The sequence below is a fragment of the Vanessa tameamea genome, chromosome 12 (genome assembly GCF_037043105.1).
Source record: "Vanessa tameamea isolate UH-Manoa-2023 chromosome 12, ilVanTame1 primary haplotype, whole genome shotgun sequence".
Taxonomy (NCBI): domain Eukaryota; kingdom Metazoa; phylum Arthropoda; class Insecta; order Lepidoptera; family Nymphalidae; genus Vanessa; species Vanessa tameamea.
Genome location: NC_087320.1, coordinates 10,221,793 through 10,243,658, shown reverse-complemented (window position 1 = coordinate 10,243,658; position 21,866 = coordinate 10,221,793). Strand labels below are relative to the sequence as shown.

The window sequence follows — 21,866 nt, the reverse complement described above, 5'->3', positions numbered from 1 at the left end:
TATAGGTTTAATAAATGACTCAAATATTAGCTAAGTATGTTGAATAAAACAAAGTGTTTAATATTTTAATTTCTATAATTATTAATTAACAATAATTTTAGCATAACATTGTACTTAGTTAGTACTTAACATTGTATAATTCGTTCTAAGTCGTCACAACATTTTAGAATAATTTACAAAGGTCCTCCTAGGCTGTGTGCTTTGTACATAATTGTAAATATTCCTTTTTTATTTAGATCTTAGCCTAATAAGAGTCGTACCTCGCCAAATATATTAAACTAGTATTATTTTATATAAGTACTGTAGCCGTAAATATATAAAACAGTAATTTTATTTTTACTTTTGTAATGTTTAATCAGTAATAAACAAATTTTATTCATACTTAGTTGCAATTATTTTTATATTAAATATTCAATTGTATTTAATTGCGATCAATGTTAGTTAATTTATTTACAGAGCCTTCTAATATATTTATTAAAAAAGACAATATTAATTTATATGGAATGTATTTAAATATCAGTCATTTATTAGGCAAAGGTTATTCGTCACACGAATTCTTCCTCACACAAGAAACGAAAGGCGGCTTGTCACAGGAACACTTGGTACATTTCTCGTCGACTGTTACTTCGTCGCCTACACTGAGAGTCATGTTCCCGAAGGAACACTGTGCGTTGACACTTTTGAGATTAAGACCGCGAATGACTTTCGATGTGTCGGTTGCTGGAAGAAAATAAAAATTGGTTAAAATAAATGTGTGTATAAAGGCGTTTGTGAATGTGATGGAAATTGATACATTCTAATAAGTCATTACAATGTCCATTTGAATAAGTTTCAATCACTGCCAATTCCAAACACTAGGGAATTCATAGGAGATATTATAGTAGTGTGTGTATGCGCAAATATATAAACTAGTCACAATCTTATGGTTAGACAGAATGGCGAGTAGACATGAGAAAACTAAGGCGCAAAACTAATTAAGGTGCTTTCTTATACAGGAGAATGTTGAAACTCCCCATATTTCCTTGCTTCAGGATGATACTTTACTTGAATAAAATCTCCATATTTATTTACGGTGCGATCCTCTAATTCGATTTGGACCCTGAACTTCGGTATGTAGCTTCTATGCTAGCGACTAGACTAACGAGGCAGTATTAAATATACTACTCATTAATATTTGCATGAGTATTTATGGAAACCGCATTGCTATCGTCATTATTAGAGAGTAAATAAAGACTGATACCGTATTATACGCCATAAAAGGAATACAGACAATATTTTATAAAATGATTGTTTACGATGATAATTTGAAACAGAAATTACATTACAAATGATACAAAAAAGAACCCTGCTCGAGGAAATAGTTCGGGTAACATTTTGGTAATATTAAGTATTGAAAAAAATATATATCGTACTATATATAATTTAAACTCACCATATTTTTGCATCATTAATTATCTTAGCTTAAAAAGTACATAGGTAATATGAGTAATAAAGTCATCTAATAAAAGCTGAATCAAATCTATTAACATTGACATTCGATGCTCGTTCCGATCGTAAAATATTGTAAACCAACTAACAGTGATACGCAATTTTGATGCGCGTATGCCTTAAATATAATAATCATGGTAACCAATGTCGCATATCAACGTTCTGACACTTTCACTTTCTCGATTTTTTTACGTTGAGTTTCGAATTTGTCCTAACAAAATAGTTCCAACAAGACATAAATATAACACTCACGACATTGGAAGGCAATGGGGCAACTCTTCATGTTACCAATGAAGACAGGGGCGCAGTTTTCAAAAATTTTATCTTGGTAATGTATTTCCAAACCGCAGTTGATATCCCTGCAACTGGATGGATCGTCGTAAGAGCCGTTCCACTGGGCCGTGCAGATACAAGACTTGCGAGTGTTGGCTGGCTCGAACGGCTGTCCTTCTTTATACGTTTGTCCGTCAACTTCGCAAGTTTTCAAACTAGCGATTGCATCTTTACCTGTAAAATGTAAGGTTAAAACATTAAGGTTGGAATGTAATATACTAGAGCCAAAAATTGCTTAATCCTCTGAAAATGCCAGAGCTTAAAAGCGATGGTGACCACTGAGCATCAGATGACCTTTTTACCATCAGGCCTTTTTGGCGTTTTAAAAATAAATAAATTTACACGAAATGCGATACTTTTTTATTTCTTTGCAACCGATAATTTAAATATGCCAAATGTTTTTCTTATGGTTCTTCGTAATATACTAAAAAACATCGTAATTATCAAAAGTGTCAAAAGATATACATGCATATCGCATTGCCTAGAGTCCCGACATGGTTAATCCGGTCCAGAGTGGAGTGAACATATGGATGTAATTATATAGTAGGTGATTAAATATTTCGTATAAACATTTCATGAGCCATGTGTTGAATATGTTTAGGAACAAACAATAGATCATTCGCGGTCCGGTGCAACGCGGTAGCTCACTATTGTATTCTAAAATGACGTTGTAAATTGATCTCCTATTTAATCATGTGCTAATAATAACGCTCACTAAGTCACAATGAATACCATATTAATTTGAAATAAAAAATATATAATGTTATCATTATTTATTGAGACTAAGCAAATCTTACCGTAGAAAACATTTAGCTATCGGAAACTGTCACAGTACATACATAAAACGGATTTTTTAGAAAGAAATTAATATAAAACTTACCGCAAACAGTACCCGTACTGCAACAAGAGTCCAGTTCGTAAGTATTGATGCATTCTTGCTGCATATCAGAGTCGAAGGTCTCGACACAGTCTACAGCAGCGCAGTCGAATTGCGGCCCTGCGGTAACGCTGCAACTGCACGCTTGGGAACACGGATTGTTGATCAGGTTTTGAGGGATCATTGACCTGTCAGCGTACGGTGTTCCTCTGAAAGTATTTTGTAGAAAAAATAATTTTCTTATCAAAGTTGTAATCATTATGGATGGTCATTTTCGTTTTAGAATCACTACAAATACGCGAATTATTCGTTTGTAAAAATTATAATTACAATTTATAAAGAGTACTGCATCTTTTCATAGTATGATCGAGCTAGGAATGCGTTAGAAAAAAAACTAATCTTTGTACTTATTAAGACTATGTCCATTAGACCGTATAAATACCGAATAAAATAGCCGCGTGTCATGCACGAGAGATCAGAGAACGGAAACCACACGGATATGACACGCGGATGATACGCGGAAGCTAAGGTCCCTAAAACCGTTATACACGGTTATGATACGGCATTTCAGTTCGTGTCGTGCTTTTTTCCGTATCTGATATAGGATATGGTAGGTCATAAATTAATATAATAATAATAATAGATAATAATACTTATAATTAGATAGATACGCAATGTATATAGAGTTTAGTATTTTATTAAATCTATTTAATAAATTGTGATGGCGCCGGATCAACTTGCTTGTCTGACACGGGTGTCTGACACTGAAACGCCAACTTCTCAAATTGTTAACTTCTTAATTCCAGAATGCTATTAAGAATTTCTTGACAAACTTATATTGACCGACCTATTTTAACCTTCAGTTCTGAAACTGTATACTACGGTTTTACACTCGTACCGAGTAGCTACTAGATCAACGAAGCTATTTAAGTCACAACGAATAACCAAATATAATTTATTATGAAGTCTCGAACTAAAATAACTGTTTATTGTAGTTGACAATTCAACAAAATTCTGCCGGTACGCGCTCACGCGAAGGTTGTGGCATTTCCAAGTGGCCGGTCATGAGGTCATTACTTTGTTTGACAGGTGATAAATAAATGCAAAAACGGGGCCAGTTCTTCGATTTGTAAGGTCAGCTTGATTCAAGGCTTGTTTATTGTATTAAGTTGAAAAAACCACAATTAACAAAGACACAATAATGAACAAAAGCTATAAGAAGGTTCTCTTAAATGAACTGTTTACTTACGTAATAGAATCAATATCATTTTATAAATTCAATAAACGAATTCATAACTTCTTAAAATGTCATTATGTTGTTTCGTAAAAAATAGCATTTACGGCGTACTTATAAATATTATTTAGCGGGCGTTTAGTAAAAACTGAACGTTCTCTTTCTTTCATCAATGAATTTATATTTGTAAGAAGAAAACACACCATTGTTTCGCTATTCCTATTAAATTTACGGCTTTGACTATAAACAAGATTTACAAGTGAAGCCGCTATTCACCATTCTTGCCAACTATCACTTCAATACACAACACAAGAGCTAAATAATGAATGGAAGAAACACGATAATTAAAGAAATAAAGAAATGCTTATTTAGGACACAGTACAATTATAAAAAGTATAAAAAATAAAATAAAAAAACAAATATAAAGAATATACTACTTAATCTACAAAAAAACACAACAAAAAAGGAAAGAAAATACAAAAAAAAAGAGATTTGGTAAGCAATGATAGTAATCGTGTCCTAAATAGGTGTACCCATTCAGCTTCCAAGTTGGGCCTCAAAAACCGAACGCTGATTTTCAATGGTACCCAATGGTAACAGTAATTACGTACCTATAAAAACACATGTTAGGATTTGGGTGGAGATCGGGGCACAAAAACGCTTCCGGACAAATCGTTGTGTTATTTGCTTTAGGTAGCGCGGTGCAGCCTAGCTCCATGTAATAACCAGCCAAGTCACATTCGCCAGCTAAATCACCCAGCGCCGAACCAAAGACTGAAAAACAATTACATAAATTATTTTAAGTAAATATCTTCTTACTTAAGCACTTAGAGGGATTCTTTTTTCAATTATTTTTAATAAGGACTAATGGTGACAAGTGTTCACCTGATGTTAAGTGGTCACCGGCCATAAACATCGTAAGTAAATAAGAAACATCCCGTAAATATCTCACTGCTGGCCTAAACCCTCATTTTGACAAGAAAGTTTGGAGCTTGTCATGCTGTTCTAATACGGGTTGGATACAAATCTCCAACACGGGTGGCAGAGTAACGTACGACACGGTGTTTTTCTTCATCTTCGAGCACGAGATGAATTATAAACACAAATTAAGCTCACGTTAAATCAGTGCTGCTAGCCTAGCTTGGTAACAATAGTCGGGTAAAATTCACGTTTTTTGACCACATAAACTTTGACACTATGAAAAATGTTGTCAATATTGTTCTTAAATCGTCAATTCCCTCCCGACCTTGGGAACTAGCATGTTATATTGCTGATATATTAAAACAAGTAATTGGTCGGTTGTGGTCTTTGTTTTTAAATAAATTAACTTCCGTTGATGTCTCAAATATAAGCCGTTGTAAACGTTCTAAAATAGTTTATAACATAAAATTACTTACAAAGTAACCAAAGAAGTAACAAATGGCATACACATATTTATATGATAAGTATTGATTTCAATAGATTTACGTCATTTTTGTAGTAAATATCCTGATCGGATTTCATGAAACTTGATCATATTAAATGTAAGTTGAGATATATATTTTCAGGGCCGGAATATATATCGAGGCCCCTATTTTATTTGTGGTCGCTGGCAAAATGCCTTTACGCGTTTCTCCCACATGAAGTGACGGCGATTTAGGATTCGTCGGCACTGAGTGCGCCGAAATACCCAATAAAAAACTAGCGGTACTCACTTCCACCTCTTCGGGGGTATCACAAAATCGCATGCGCATGTTGCCGTCCCAACTCCATAGTTGATCGTCCTAGCTAAAGGGATTTCTAGGATACAGAGAACCCTTTTTGCAGCCCGCTCCCAGCAAGGTATACTGCGGGGGATGGTGCGCATGTCGGGGTTCTAGGTAATGGGCATCTTGGGGTTCTTTTATTCTTTTACTAATATATGATCTGCCTAGGGGTTTACTGGAATCTGCTTAATGGATAATCCGATCCTACATATTCGTAATGATATAATCTTGTTAGATAGTCATTATCGCCTGTATTATTGTCACTATTAGTCTTTAGCTAAATGTAATGTTCATCTTACTCATGAATAACATGTATCTAGTATATAACTGTAATGTTACGGGAACAACTTCGATTACGGTTAAACCTAGTTTAATTGGGCATATATTTTTCATTGTTTAAAGTAAAATTAACTCTATGTCATCTTTACATAGTATAAAACAAAGTCGCTTTCTCTGGCCCTATGTCCCTTTGTATGCTTTAATCTTTAAAACTACGCAACGGATTTTGATGCAGTTTTTTTTAATACATAGAGTGATTTAAAGATAATGATTTTGTATGTATAATACGTGGACAATATAGAAGATAAACACTGATAATTTTAGAGGATTCTAATGTGATGTCGTAAAAAGAAACATTTTTTTGCGCATATATTGTAAACGCTGATTGAACACTATGAGATAGATCAAAATAATGTACTACATATGTGTACAGAGGTGTACAATACACCTCAAAAATGTCTACAAAAAAGTCCGCGATGGTATGTGTCTATCTGTAAGTGATAACATTTTTTTGTCATTTATTTTTTACCACAAATATTGGCTAATTTTCGAAGCGATTTTAACCTATACAGCATTAATCCTTATCCAATGAAATACCTTAAATACATTGTTGATTTAATATTGATCTATATGGCCCTTTACAGTATATGATTTAAATGAATATTTTCGAAGATATTACAGATTTAAAAATTACGGTACGGCCGGGGCGGCGGGAGCATGCTATAGGCGCGTCGGAGGCCGCGGTTCTCCCTGTACCACTTTGAATTTAGCAGCGATCGGACGCGGTTTTATCGGAGCTCTCTAGCGAGGCAAATAACAATCCATAATTCCATACATACTTACTTACTTAATATTATAAATGCGAAAGTAACTCTGTCTGTCTGTCTGTCTCGCTTTCACGCTAAAACTACTGGACTGATTTAAATGAAATTTGATACGCAAATAGTCTAGAGCCTGAGAAAGGACATATACTTTTTATTTGGAAAAAAGTGCTGTAAAGGGTTGAAAAGGCGGATGAAAGGTTGTAAGTTGTTGTTGTTGTATTGTCATGTTTAGAATTTTTAGAACTAGTAGCATAAAACTTATATTTTAGGCTGTACACTTATGAAATAACATATCATGTCACCCACTAAGGAGGGAATTTTGGATATTCTACCCCTAAATGGGTGAAATAGGGGGTTGAACGTTCGTATGGATTTTTTAAAGTTAGAAACATGAAACTTTATTTTTGAGATACTGATTAAAAAGGAGTAGATACTTATTTAGGTGTTTCTGCATATTCTACCCCTACGGGGGTGATATAAGGGTTCAAAGTTTGTATAGAAGTCCGTCATTTTTAAGATTTAAACATGAAACTTTATTTTTGGGTTACTGGTCAAAAATGAGTAGATACTTATTTAAGCGTTTCTAGATAATCTACCATTAAGGGGGTGAAATAAGGGTTGAAAGTTTTTATGGGAGTCAGTGATTTTTTTAAGTAACAAACATGAAACTTTATTATTAGGATACTGATTAAAAATGAGTAAATACATATTTAAGTGTTTTTTGATATTCTACCACTAAGGGGGTGAAATAAGGGTTGAAAGTTTTTATGGAAGTCGTCATTTTTTAAGCTAAACATATGAAACTTTATTTTTGGGATACTGATTAAAAATGATTATATACGTATTTAAGTATTTCTAGATATTCTACCTCTAAGGGGTTTAATAGGGGTAGGACATTTTTTCTATAGGTTAGTCTGGAAATACGTCATTTTTTAAGTTAGTAGCATGAAACTTTATTTATGGGCTACTGATTAAAAATGAGTAGATACGTATTTAAGTGTTTCTGGATATTTTACGCCTAAGGGAAGAAATATGGTTAACATTCCGTATACAGATTAGTCCGGTAGTCTGTAATTTTTGAAGTTAGAAGCTAGAAATTTTATTTTTGGGATACCGTTTAAAAATGAGTAGATAGATACATATTTAAGCGTTTCTTGATAGTTTAGGCCTAAAGGGAAAAATAGGTATCAACATTTCGTATTCACGTCGGTCTGGAAGTCTGTAATTTTGAAGTTAGAAGGTCAAAATATTATTTTTGGGCTACCGATTAAAAATGTGTTGATTTGCATTTAAGCTTTTCTGGATAGAAACCCTAAGGGCTGAAATACACACCAATGGGTATACAAAGAGGTATTACATTAACGTAACATTTTAAGTTAATTTGTAAACATATAGCCGCGGGTAAAAGCTAGTGTATTTATAAAAATCATTATTGTATTTCATTTGTTTCTTATTTTGCCTGGAATAGAATACATATAGAATTGCAATTTGAATTGTATTGTATTTACTTTAAAACAATAAAAAATAAGCAACTACTTTACTAATTGTTTTGTTATATAGAGTTTATAGACATCTTTATTTACCATTGATGTGATAATGGGAATGTTATTTCGGAACTTAAATAAAGTTGGAATGTTATTTCGGAATTTAAATAAAGTTCCGAAATAACATTCCCATTATCATCCCATATTAACTGGTATTCTACTAATTAAAGTATAAAAGATGAATTCATTATCGAAATTATAAATTAACTTGAAAATATGTTTTTTACACGGTAAAATAATCAATTTGTGTAGGACGAGTTCGCGTATTGATAAATATTGTCACTGCACAACTGACATACAATAATGTAAAATACATTATATAAAAAACGTTACGTAGTATTTGTACATAGGATATTTTGTTGAACTGTATTGAAAGCTACAATACATTGGTTTATCTTTTGTGTCTGAAATTAAATTATTTATCTCAGTTTATTTCGGGAAAATAAATTTTGGCCTTAATCTAACTAACGTTGGGAATGAATAATTCATGGAAACATTTTTGTTCTCTATTGTAATAAACTTATTTCATTTTTCATTGACACTTTTCAATGATGGAAATAATTTCAATTATTGAAATAAGATATTTCAATAAATGATAAAATAAATACAATTTAGTAAGCGAAAAGGTAATTAACACTTTTTTTCTCAATCGTTGCATTTAAAGTATATTTATTAAATTTTAAAATATTTGATGTGATTCGAGTTACTCGGGATGTTTAAACTTTTTCATTTAAATAAAATAAAAAATAAGGTTAAGGTTCCAGCTATAGTTAGGTAATTTAAATTTAGATTTATTAATTTAAATTAAAGAAAAATGAAATAATAAGGAACACGAGCATATACTTACTTAACATAAATAAATATATTGAAGTTTTCATGGTTGTAACGTTGACACTCTTTGATTAAAACGTTTTCAATATTTCTAATCGCAATACGATAACTCAACGTTACAAGATTCCTATTAAGACACGTGTGGTCAAACCAGAATATCGTTTCACAATGAGCGGTATCGATCGCTTCAATTGACGTATTCAAAACACTTGATTGTATTTACGCCTACTCGTACTCGTAAGTTACTTACAGTATTTGAGACACGGGAATGTATATTTGCTAATTAAAAACAAGCAGGAGTATTATATTAAAATATATTAATATATTATGATACATTTGTTTGGTGGTAGACCTTTGTTAAAGCCAGTCTGTGTCAGTACTACATATGCATCAGCTATTCTACCGAGAAACAACAACGCTTAGTATTAATAATTTGTTCCGTTTGATCCAATGAAGGCAGAGTAAGCCAGTGTAACTTCAGGCACATCGGTCATACCACCTAAACTGCAAAGGTTGACTTTAAAGGGAATAATTAATCAATGTATATCAAATATTTTTATAGAGAATTAGATTCATCAGGAAAAAAGCCATAGAAGAAAAGTAGTATTTTCATATCAAATTTAATCAACGTTTACTACTTTAAAAATTGTGAAGTGAACTGCATGGAGTACGCGGTCTCCAACTAATCATACACATACTCCTTTTATAAATTTGGAACCCAAAAGATAAAACAAAAGATGAGTGAAAAATTAAAACTAAGAAATATCTTCAAATGAAATGAATAAAATAATAACCTTTGTTAAGTTCAAATACGGACTAGGCACAGATTAAATCAGCTTAATAATCATGATTAAGCTTGTGTTGGTGATTCATTGATTCTATAAATCAAATTGTGAATATTTTTTACGTAGCGGAGTTTCCATATTGGTGTTAAGTGGAAGATAGCTTTGAGAACGCCATTTCCAAACAACCTAAACTGTCAAAAAATACTTAAGGCCAGTTTTACCGACAAATGTTAAAACCGTAAGGTGAGTAATGTCTGAGGAATTATTATGAGGTGGCATTATTATATAAATACAATAATGCCACCTCAAACAACGTGACATACGTATTTAATGAGTTTTTATCGCCTTAAAACAAAGATAATATCGCACCCTCCACGCAGAGTCGTAACATGTTTTTTTTGCAAAATGAGATTTTGGTACTGTAATGTAATATTATATAAATACTACTCATCCGTGAAAACCATATTTTCTCTAAATGCCGAGATTTTAACTCGCTAACAGTCTTATCATATTTAAACTCCCGCGCATATAGTCGTGTCCTCGGTTGCGACGATTTGCGTTGATCAATGATAGCGCGCACAAGTGGACCATGGCTCAGTTCCGACGTCGTACAATGTAAAAGAACGAAATAGTACTACGGTGTTTTAAAATCTAAAAATACAAGAAACTGTTTGTCTAATAAAAACTATTTTTAAAATGTATTAAAAATAAGTTTCGTCGGACGCGATCTCGATTTTCTTCGAGTTTCTTAAATCTTAAAAGTAAATAAGCTATAACTTTATACATCTGACGAGCACGTTTGTACTTGGTTCAAAGGCAATTTTTCTAATAGCTTACAGGTAAATGAAGTGCATAAATAGTGATGTAGTAGAGTCATGTCAATGTCACAAGGGGTGTGCTGCAGGGATCCATTACAGGTCCACTGCTTTATCCTATATATTATATATTGTAAGCCTATAAATTGTTTTATATAAAATATGTATAAATAATCATTTAAGGTTGTATAGCTTTCAGCTATTGAGTTATATTCAATCACAGAATTATATAAATGTGATGAATACTTTTTGGTTTGACATTTTTATAATAAAAGTAGAGGAAGAATATTTTTGAATTTAACATGGGAATTGTTAATCTGGGTTGAAAAGCGGAAGATAATGGATGATTGTAACAAAAACTGGAAAAATAAATATTGTAAACTATATTAATTATTTGACGTTCCTATTTACTTGAAGCTGGGTCTTCAATATATATATATATATATATATATATATATATATATATATATATATATATATATATATATATATATATATATATATATATATATATATATTATATATATATCAGATTTAGTTCACTGTTATATATAACATACATATTTTTTTAATATGCGTACATTTTTTTTTAATTTATCAACATTAAAATATATTTATATTTCAAAGTAATTTATTTAAGATATTAAGACAATTATAATTAATTCGTTTTCGCAGACAGGAAAGTTTAAATACTAAGTGTCGTTCTTGATATGTATCTACGAGTATGTTATCGCTAAGCTAAACCAATCCAGATGTTTTTTTTTCTACAATACACAGAGGATCTGTTAATTTTACAACTATCTAAGCATAATGTTTGTTAAAAAAAAACATATTGACAAATGTATGCAAAATATATTTCATAACTATTTTATAAGTATTTGATCGGTGTATAGTTTATTATAATATACTCTTTGAGGTAAGCGTGAAGCAATAATTACGCGAAATTTAATGAATAATACTCATTGTGATTTATTGTACTTAAATATATGTATTTTATAATGTCCTTGGTGTTGCTATTAGACTATAAATCTAGGTCCAATCCTTTACATAAGGACGAGGCATTCGTACTCGGGGGAGCTCCTCTCTTCACCACCGAAGGGATAGTAGCAAGTTGCATGGCTGGGGTGGATCTGAAAATGATAAGAAATAATGAAATGACATCATACTCTTTAATATTAAAATTAATAATACAAACGAGGCAGTGGAACGTAAAGAGACTGGGTTATTTGCAAATCTCTGAAAAGTCTTACGCATTTAAATCTTTATTACAGTAAATATATTCTGAGATTCGTCAACAAATTAAATTTAATAAAATATTGGATGCGACACGGGAACCTACGTCATAAAATGTGTTAAAATTAATAAAATATAGTTATAAACTGACCGAGACTTTAACAGGCGATTGTTATCATTAAACGGGTAATTTACCTTTCCAGGAGTAGTGCAGCCATCATGGTTGACCCTTCCGAAGAAAAGTTTCTCTCCGTCAGCAGTTACACCGGCTTCAACTGCGCCTGGGGGCACGTTGCCGTCGGTGGAGAACTGCCACGAGAACATGGCGGGAACAAGTACCTATAAAAGTTATGAAATATCACGTTAATTTTTTGAATAAAGCAGTATTCGTACAGTAGTACGAAATTGGATGTGATATGCTTGTAAAATCATATAAATTAGAGCCTGGCTTCTGATATAAAAGCGTTCCTTATTACCTCAAACTGATCCTTAGGTAGCTCTTCGCCGTTGTAGGCGATGTAGCAAGCATTCTTGGAAGGAATGACCTTGGCTGGGAGAATGTCTCCTGCGTGGTGAGCTCTGCCCGCGTAGATTTCGTCTCCATCAGCGTCAGTGCCAACACGGAGAGCTCCCATTGGGATACTCCTCTGGCTTAAACATGCCGGAACCCAACGATATGTACCTAAAATTATAATTCCATAAATACGTATTCTGTAAAACTATTAATCTATAGGTAAGGATTGTTAAGGGTATTATTAAATTATAACAGACGCTAATGGGTTAGGCAGAAGGGCGCTAATAGGTTATCAATGTCAACGAATATAATTTCATGGTTAATTAATAATTGAAATTTAAGAATTTATATTAAAAAGGGTAATGATAATAAGCAATAAAAAATTATCTACAGAAAATTGACACGCCTTTTTAAAACGTTAAAACAAAAAGAGGATACAATATTAGATTTGTTTTAAAATCAAAATTGTGTACAAAACCTTTATAATCAGTAAGTATATTATGATAAAATACTGATACTATTAAGTATATCGGTTTTTATCAAATATTTCACAAACATTTTTAAGGCAAATATTATCTGTAGATAAATTGTATTAATAGCAAACACGAAACAATTTATACGACAAACAGAAAGCAATGGCCAAAACTCTATATGGTTTACTTTATTCATACATTCAGTAATAATTAATACAAAAAATTAAATTTAAAAATGTTTAAGAAATAATAAAAGATAGGTTTGAAGAGGGAAAGGAGGAGGTCTAGGAACCATAGAGAGGATTGGCCTAACATTGGCTGACGATACGCGAAACTGAAGAAATGACACTTTCTAAATTATATATATTAAAAAGTTTGATTTTATTATCAGCAAGTTCTCATTACAAATTGTTACAAGTTAGTTACACAAATTATTTTTCGGATAAAGTTATTGATGTCATTAATTTCCAATTATTTAACAATTTACGACTTTACTGTATAAATTGGTATTACAGTAAGTTTTGAATAACAGCAAAAATTAAATTTAAGAAAACGTAAAAATACTTTCAGTAACCATGACTTATATATGTATGTATGTACAGATCATTGGTTATACGTAGGTATATTTAAATATATTTTTCCTTACGAAATATGTTGATTAAAAAGGTGCCATAAATTCAGTGCTCATGATAAATTTTATTTGTCTTTCACGTAATCTTAAGTCCAATTATTAATTTCTTTTGTAGAGTAAACATTAGTCATCAATGTTTAGGGGGTGATCAGTTAAACAATGTGCTGCATTCTTCTTTCTAATGTCAAATCAATGATAAAGAAAGAGATAAATGTATTAATCACCCACTAAACAGTCATTGTAAGAACGGCCGTAAGTGGAGAAGGTGTGGACATTGCAGATTACGTGACCGACATTATCGATAGCCGGATTTGACTTACTCCATGGCAACTCGACCGTCTCCCCGGGTAATTGTGGTACATCATCTTCTGGATTAGAATCGACTACTTGGACTGCCCCTGGGGGTACTGGTGGGGGATAGTGGTGGTGCGGAGGGTAGAAATACGCGGGATGAACTGGATAGAAAACAACTCCGGGTCCGTAGGGATAAGGATGGGTTTGATCACCGGATCCCGGTGGCCCTTCTGGGTAGCCGTGTGGTGGTCTTCCACCAAAACCGTAATATCTGTCTGTATAACACAAAATATGTTGTTTAAGATTTGATAATAATGATACTTCAATATGTATTATTTCCAAACCATTTTAAAAATATTTGTAATACTTTAATATTAATAATATTAGTAAAAAGGGAAACAACGTATGTATATCGTCTTAATATTTGAGAATGAGTCATTTTGTGATTAGCCACAGACGATCTGAGCTAATAATAATAACAACGTATATTTCGATTGAACTGCGATATTATTTTCAACAACCAATTATTTCTTACAAATATTCCACGTGTTTTGTGAATCATTGCAATATAGTTATCAATATTTTTCGGAACTGAAGATAGGCCCGTCAAAACTATTATCGTTAAGCTGTTAAATCATTATGGATAATATCAGGTAAAAAAAATATTGGTACGCGAAATAGATAATATTTATACGAAAATTGTAAATTTTTTTTTAACACTGCTTATTAGAATGTGAAAATTACGCTTGTAACGTCAATAAGTTAGATTTAAAGCGAGTTTTCACTTCGATTTCGCATTTATTAGGTACTTATAGATTATATGTAGTTACAATTCCGCAACATTAACGGTAATTATAGTTATCAATTTTAATAAAGATAACATCTCACAACATGTTATACTTTTAATGTGATATTAATAGAATTGCTGTGCTAAGTTTTGATAGCTGGTAATAATTATACCTTTTTTTTTATTATATATGTTGACGGGCGGGCAAATGGGCCACCTTATGGTAACCGGTCACCACTGCCTATAGACTTGGTGCTGTAAGAAATATTAACCTAATCTTACATCGCCAATGTGCCACCAACCTTGGTACCTAAGATTTTATGTCCCTTATGCCTGTTACACTGGCTCACTCACACTCACTCGCCCTTCAAACCGGAATAAAACAACACTAAGTATTGCTGCTTTACGGAATATATGATGAGTGGGTGGTAGCTACTCAAACGGGCCTGCACGAAACCCTACCACCAAGTAAGCTATACACCACGAATATGAAAATATTTTTAAAAGTTCAATAAATGTCCAACCTAAGACAACGCCCTTTCAATGTTTGGAATATATGCTACGACTTTTAGGCGGTTAGTTGACAAACTTGACTGGCGTGTACGAACTCAATTAAATGAAATATTAAAATTAGTGATTTTAAGTTAGATTGGTGATCTTGTACTAATTAAACAACGATATAATGACTTAGAAATTCATTCCCTTAATACTGATTAATAGGTATCAGCTAGACTATAAACAAACTGAGCAAATAAGATAGCATCACGGATTATCTTTAGAGGCACTTTCTTGTAAAAGTACTCGGAGATACCGAGCAAGTGTAGAGCATTCTACAATGACATTATCATTTGTAATTTTACAACTTTAATGCGAAAAATTGAATGACTATTATTCACATTTTCATGCTTAAAGTCCAAGAAGATCGTATATTTTTTCTACAAATCAGGATTGTAGATTTTTATTTCTTTAATTTAAAAAAACGAATTTATAAATTTTACCAACCAGAAACTAAAAAATCATGTTTAGAGATTATATGATGTCTAAATCTTAAAGACCAGAGCCGTTTTATCCAATAGAGAGTGTAACCAACTGCTCAGGCATCCACATCCACACAACTGCCTGTTGAGAGGCCCCAAGGGAAATTATCGAAGCCAAATATTTTTTCATTGTCTAGAGTGATTTGGCATGGTGCTTATAGTAAAACATCGTAATTATGAAAACTGCGTTGTGGTAGAAAATATACAGTTTCGATGAATAAGGCTTGTTTAGGTCATTCTAATCAAATGAAGTGTTTTGCATTGATTTGCAAATAAGCAAGTGTTACTGTTAGTGATATGATATAACAACTTATGGTTGGCAGCGTATTGATATCGCAAGGCATCGCTTATATGATGCAAATATCTGTCACTTGGCATCAAAGTCATTGTCGTTGGATTTCAAAAAAAAAAAAAATTGCAGCCCTCATGACATTGGTTATAAAAAAAAACATTGATAAGACTATTCTTATTTTAAAATGTCGGTCAAGAACAAATTCGTATTGTAAGGAGTTGTATCATGCACTATACACAGAACACAATAAATATATTTTTAAAATACTTTCTGTAATAAAAGAAATATTGCTTTTTAAATAATCTTAATTAGCTTGAAGCAAGCAAACTACTCATTAATAGTGAAGAATTGCTCACATATGACGCACAGTACAATAAAAAAATAGTTTAGTCTAAATTTTAAGTTTTGTGCAATAATATATTTTGAATGAAGGATTAACCAATAATTAATATTCTATTTAGAAACTGCAGCAACTCGTGCAAACTATTATCACATTGTCAACTGTAACACTTGCGCAGACGAAAATAACGTGACGTGGAAAGAAAATAAAGGCGATATCAGACTGTCGTTATTACCACTAAAAATATTGACATAAATCTCAACCCGAAGCCTTCATTTGAGATAAAATAAGCGCACTAAACGAATGTAGTCATTAAATAACAATACATTATGAATATAATATATCTATTTGTTATAAATATTTAGAATTGTTTCGAAAAAAAAAAGTTCTATAAAAGGATTCAGTATTATTATAATATTCATTTAAATTTTGCTTTTATGTATTTATTATGACGTTAATAGGTGTCTGCGTGTTTGTATATTTTTTAATCGTACACTTGCTCTATCCTATTTATTTCAGTTCGACGCAGACGGCTTATCATGTTGCAAATAATATTATTTGAAAAAAAAACGGCCGGCCACCTGCCTACTTGTAACCTTCTTGGAATTGCTTCAGGTGGGTTGGTTTGGTAATGCACTTAACAAGCATTCCACTCTAACATGTCTTACGACAACCACGGTTTAAAATGTAACTCTACGACCCCCAAACTCTATATATTCTCTATCTACTTCGGCCGGACGCAGGACAGAAGTTATATATTTTGTATTTTAAAGTTAATTGGTTACTGACAACAAACATGTGTGTTTTTAAATTGATTAGTGTACACGGACCTTATATTAAACATTGATCTTTGCTTTATTTAACACACTAAAAGGTAAAGTAGCACGAATTAACATAATAATTGCTATTCTAGACATACCTGCATCATCTGTGAAAAACATGATGCATTTCTTTGAAAACTACGCGCTTGACTTATATTCCTAACTTTTTTTATAATGTGATAAAGGGGCCCGGAATATGCCGCCGTAATTCCGTAATTCGTAATTTAATTTCGAATTTCGTAATATTTATAAATTAATTGTCAAAAGTTTTTGATTTTTATTTTAATGCAATTGGCGCAGGTGAACTAAAAGTTTAAGTAACTAATTATTATTTTTATAGATATAAAAAACGGATAACGATAGATAATTTGACATACCTATAGATATGATAATAATGAATGATTTCATTATTTATATAATCCTAAAATTAAATAATTAGATATTGATCAAATTACACTTTTTTAAATTTCAAGGTATATTAGAATATAGTATAAATAAAATAAACCATCCAAAACAATAATTATACATTTTACGTATTTTATAGGTTATGTTTGCTAGTTTTATGCATTTTTTTTTTCTAACTTGTTAGTCTAAAGCATTATTTCAAAAGGCCATTGCTTAAAATATATAGTTATAAATAGTTCACTAAAAGTGTAATACGTTTAGTATATTCTAGTATATTTATGTTATCAGTAGATATCTTATCACTCACCTGCCATGTTGCGTGCGCGTCTCTCGAACGACTGATGCGATATGAGAAATTCGATCGCTTAAGTACTAGAACTGACTCATTAAACTGATAATACGTTAAAAAATCATTTAACATTGATAAATAACATTTACAAGTAATTCATTATCTTGTCACGGATGTTTCGGGAAGGGATGAATGCCGTTTTTAAAAAAGAATTACTGAGTATGCGTAATCGTATAAATATTCATAAATCCGTGGCTCTACAGGGAAACCTTAATGTACCACTACAAGGCATAGGCCTCCGCTCCTCTTAAGATTTGGAGCTATTCCAAAATAATGATCCAATGCGCGATAGTCTACAATTTCATATGAAACATGTAGTGTTCATTGAGGAAAAGTAAATAATATCCTTTGATAAGGCGTAAGCGAATGATGATCAAATATTCATATAATATACGATATACATCATACGAAATATTTTAATTATAAATAGAATCCATGAAATAAAAATTTAGAACTAAAACATTTACGTTTCGCTTAGTATCTGTCGGGCTTTCCTTTCCTCTTAAAACAAAGGTTGGAATTTATTTCAACATAATTGCATTTCTGGTTGAATTTTAGTAGTAGGATATTTATAAGAATTCAATTCAACCATCTCTCCTATTCCGACATTTATCTATGCATAAGTTCCTTATGCATAGCAATGTAATAAGTAACAGTATTAGCATATGCGATTAATAAATAACATCATTGTAAAAGATCTTTATTAAAACTAAAATAGCAACATTAACTTTAGACACAGGGCTTCAAGTAATAATAGTCCAAGTTAACATTAATTATTTGCCACAAGATTTCAGAGATTCCATTACAATTTGAGCAATGAGCAAGAACTCCGGCAAAGCATAATCGGTATTGCTTCTTCGATATTCCTCAAGAGTACCGTAGGCTACAAGTAAATCTCTAAGAATATCTTTCACGGTGTTCTTTAAAACTCTCGGTCTCGGTCTTCTATTTTTTTCAACAACTTTTATGGTCGATATAACCTGAAAGAACATTTCAGAAAATATTTTTTTATACCTATGTGATAATAAATATAGCTAGTTCATTATTATTAGTAGTAGAGTAATAGCTAACTGTAGATATTTCAGTATTATATAAATCGTTACTACAGGGGTAGGTAATAATGAAATTTCTAACAAAATGACAAATAACAGACAAAAATTGCCTCCGCCTTCTCTCATTTAAAATACCTTCGTTTTCCAAGAAATTAGCAGCTCTCCTAAGGCGGTTCCTTTAAGATTTTCGCCGATTCCTCGTAAGCTATGACGTAGAAGTATGAGATGGTGACGACGACAAATCTCATCTAAAAATCAAATTAAAAGACCGCATCTTGGGTTATTTTAACGGAAATATGTTTTATTTTTCTTAAAAATATATTTTTCAGGTCAAGAGAAGCTACGAGATACAAAAAGTCAAATTAGCTACGTAAATTTAAAAATAAATATCATACCTTTTTTGCAATTAAATTCATCAAAGCCATTACGACAATCCGTTTTGTTATCACAAATGTCATCTATAGATGTTGTCGCAGTATAGTTTTCGTCACAATAAAATCGCGTTAATTTAGGTTCAACTGTACACGCTTTAATACATATTTTAGAACACATTGTTGAAGCACATAGTCCGTTCCTACAATGGCATCCATCAGCTATAATTTTACTGTTTCCTGTATTGGATCGTTTTAATGCAGCCCCTAAATTTTCGTTAACAGACATTAAAAATAAATAGGCCTCTTCTACTTCATTAGCAGCGTACGATTCGAGCAATATATCTGAATATATTGTCTTTAATGAGGAATAGCATTTATTCCTAAGTTTTTTTATCGCTGTAGTATCAGGTATATACTTTGTAGTGAGTTGCTGTAACTTGGAGATTAGATTCCAAAGATCTAACAATTTCTTTTGCGTTGGTAGGCTTTCTTTTGAAGATTTTAATTTTAGCATCTTGAGAACATTGCTATATATTTCGTGTGCCTCAAATTTCTTGTAACCAGTACCTTAAAATATGAAAAGAGTTAAGTTCGATGATGTTAATTTACACATGTTTGTGTTTAAAATTCGTAATTCACTTTATTTTTTTATATATGGTTCAAGATTTGTTAATAATACCTGCCTTTCATACAATCGTTCTCATCGCTTTCATCCAAACAATCTAATTTGCCGTCACATAACGTGTTTAAGGATACTTTGTCAGTGCCGTGTATTGACACACAATTCCATGATGTGAGACTATTTTGCTGCGAACAAATACGTTTGCAGGCATTTGTACAGTTAGTACATTCTTCTGTGTTACATTTACATCCTTTTGGTGGCCAAGAAGGTCTTTTCGGCATATATTGACCTATATTGTTGTCCAAGATATCAGTTTTTCTTCGTGTTTGATATTCGTCAGATTTGAACGAACATAACGCGCTCTCCAGAGCTAGTGCAAAAGAACTTATTGTTACAGCAATTTCATTCGATTTAACTCTTACGTTTTCTTCATTAGGATCCTTTTTCAGAATCAAATTATCATTATGAAAGGATTTTTTATATTTTTCTCTAAATTCTTCTTGCATTTTCAATACATTTTTAATTATTTGACTTCTTTTAGACAAAATAGTTTTGCTGTCATACATTTCAAAACAGTTATTGTTTCCGAGATTGGACTTGATATTCGTTACTACGCGATCAGAGTATTGCATTCTTTCCATTGCTAAAAAAATAGACATTTAAACCATTCTTAATTTAATGCTGATGTTTTGTACAAAACGTGCGTGTTTTTCAATGACACTTGAACTTGGGATGGAATCTAACAAAATTTAGCATAGAAGTCGAAAATAAGTTAATACAAAATATTAAATTATTAATTTAAATTTAATTGAATAATATTGAAAAAGTAGTACGAAGTTTACCTTGTGAGCCACAATATTTTTCATCTGAACTATCTGGACAATCATATATGCCGTTGCATAGTTTATGAAGAGGCACAATTATATCATCGTAAAGACATTTCAAACTACTCATACTTTTTATTTGTAAACAAGTACGGTCAGATATATCTTGACACATTGGCGAAGTTGTTACACTTTTGAAAAAAGTATTACCGTCTTCTCGTAAATTGTCATGTATCGCATGAGCAATATCTTTTTTTTCGCCATTGGAATAACTTTTAACTTCAGCTTCACCGCTTCCTCTTAGATCTACGCGTCTTGTAAGATTTGAATCAATTCTGTGATCATTATTACTTTCTCGAATTCCTTTCTGTTTCTCATTAACAGTTTCAAGCACTCTTTCTTTGATGTCTTCCAAAAGTGTATGTTTATTATGTGCTGTTTTCAGCCCCTCTAACTCATTTTCAATAAGTAAATTAATTTTGGTCGCTAATATGTCTATATTTTTTGTATTTACAAGTTTACTTATGCTTAAGATTTTTTCTTTATTTAATGTCCTTTCATAATTATTGGTTGTGGTTTCTCTTAAACTGTCAAAGGTTTTTAATTTAATTCCTTGCATAATCAATTCGACGTGGTTTTTACCTTTGCTGCCTAAGTGTTGTGCAGCTTTTTGTAACTTTTTTTCCATATTCCTTAGAAGTTGATATTTTTCATCGTCAGACGAATGTGTCTGAATATCACGGGCTATTTTATCAATTTTGTCAGTTATATTATGAATTTTTTGTTTCGTAATCGAATCAGTTTCTTCTTTCATAAAGCTGAGGTTTACTGAAATAATTAAATATTGAGTAAATAGCTAAATATTACAGAATAATGTTGAGTACCTAATAACATACCAAAAAAAGGTAAGATTGATAAAATACAAGATATTTGCAACAAAACCATTTTTGTAACTAACAGGAATTAGGATATTTTGTGTAATAGCTCTTTTATTATTACCTATTACTAGTTTTTAATGAGCGGTGTAATAAATCCATAAATTCTGTAATTGAAATATAAGATA

The 21,866-nt window shown here is 31.7% G+C and overlaps 3 protein-coding genes across 3 annotated transcripts; all 3 read right to left on the bottom strand.

Annotated features, from left to right (window-relative positions):
- Positions 1 to 56: 56 nt before the first annotated feature.
- LOC113392932 (uncharacterized) lies at positions 57 to 9,329 on the bottom strand. The gene is made up of 5 exons (XM_026629564.2): positions 9,172 to 9,329; positions 4,544 to 4,706; positions 2,702 to 2,907; positions 1,741 to 1,995; positions 57 to 720 (listed from the first exon to the last, which is right to left on the bottom strand). The coding sequence occupies exons 1-5, from the start codon at positions 9,200 to 9,202 to the stop codon at positions 539 to 541; spliced, it is 837 nt and encodes a 278-aa protein (XP_026485349.2). The 5' UTR covers positions 9,203 to 9,329; the 3' UTR covers positions 57 to 538.
- Positions 9,330 to 11,699: 2,370 nt separating this feature from the next.
- LOC113392933 (uncharacterized) lies at positions 11,700 to 17,985 on the bottom strand. Its single transcript, XM_026629565.2, has 5 exons — positions 17,890 to 17,985; positions 13,927 to 14,175; positions 12,465 to 12,670; positions 12,184 to 12,327; positions 11,700 to 11,885 (listed from the first exon to the last, which is right to left on the bottom strand). The coding sequence occupies exons 1-5, from the start codon at positions 17,894 to 17,896 to the stop codon at positions 11,799 to 11,801; spliced, it is 693 nt and encodes a 230-aa protein (XP_026485350.1). The 5' UTR covers positions 17,897 to 17,985; the 3' UTR covers positions 11,700 to 11,798.
- A 697-nt stretch (positions 17,986 to 18,682) lies between these two features.
- On the bottom strand, positions 18,683 to 21,773 carry LOC113393123 (uncharacterized). The gene is made up of 5 exons (XM_064216566.1): positions 20,822 to 21,773; positions 20,041 to 20,622; positions 19,379 to 19,924; positions 19,119 to 19,231; positions 18,683 to 18,911 (listed from the first exon to the last, which is right to left on the bottom strand). The coding sequence occupies exons 1-5, from the start codon at positions 21,615 to 21,617 to the stop codon at positions 18,705 to 18,707; spliced, it is 2,244 nt and encodes a 747-aa protein (XP_064072636.1). The 5' UTR covers positions 21,618 to 21,773; the 3' UTR covers positions 18,683 to 18,704.
- Between the last annotated feature and the right edge of the window lie 93 nt (positions 21,774 to 21,866).

What these genes read in the sequence shown, in the direction of transcription:
- LOC113392932 (XM_026629564.2), bottom strand. Translation starts at nt 9,202, where the DNA reads ATGAAAACTTCAATATATTTATTTATGTTAA. An exon ending in AATATATTTATTTATGTTAA is followed by an intron (nt 4,707 to 9,171) that starts GTAAGTATATGC and finishes ATTGTTTTTCAG; the next exon opens with TCTTTGGTTCGGCGCTGGGT. An exon ending in CCCCATTGCCTTCCAATGTC is followed by an intron (nt 721 to 1,740) that starts GTGAGTGTTATA and finishes ATTTTCTTCCAG; the next exon opens with CAACCGACACATCGAAAGTC.
- LOC113392933 (XM_026629565.2), bottom strand. An exon ending in GACGGTCGAGTTGCCATGGA is followed by an intron (nt 12,671 to 13,926) that starts GTAAGTCAAATC and finishes TTATAATTTTAG; the next exon opens with GTACATATCGTTGGGTTCCG. An exon ending in TACCTAAGGATCAGTTTGAG is followed by an intron (nt 12,328 to 12,464) that starts GTAATAAGGAAC and finishes TAACTTTTATAG; the next exon opens with GTACTTGTTCCCGCCATGTT.
- LOC113393123 (XM_064216566.1), bottom strand. Translation starts at nt 21,617, where the DNA reads ATGAAAGAAGAAACTGATTCGATTACGAAACAAAAAATTCATAATATA. An exon ending in AAAATATTGTGGCTCACAAG is followed by an intron (nt 20,623 to 20,821) that starts GTAAACTTCGTA and finishes CTATTTTTTTAG; the next exon opens with CAATGGAAAGAATGCAATAC. An exon ending in TGAATTTAATTGCAAAAAAG is followed by an intron (nt 19,232 to 19,378) that starts GTATGATATTTA and finishes TTTGATTTTTAG; the next exon opens with ATGAGATTTGTCGTCGTCAC.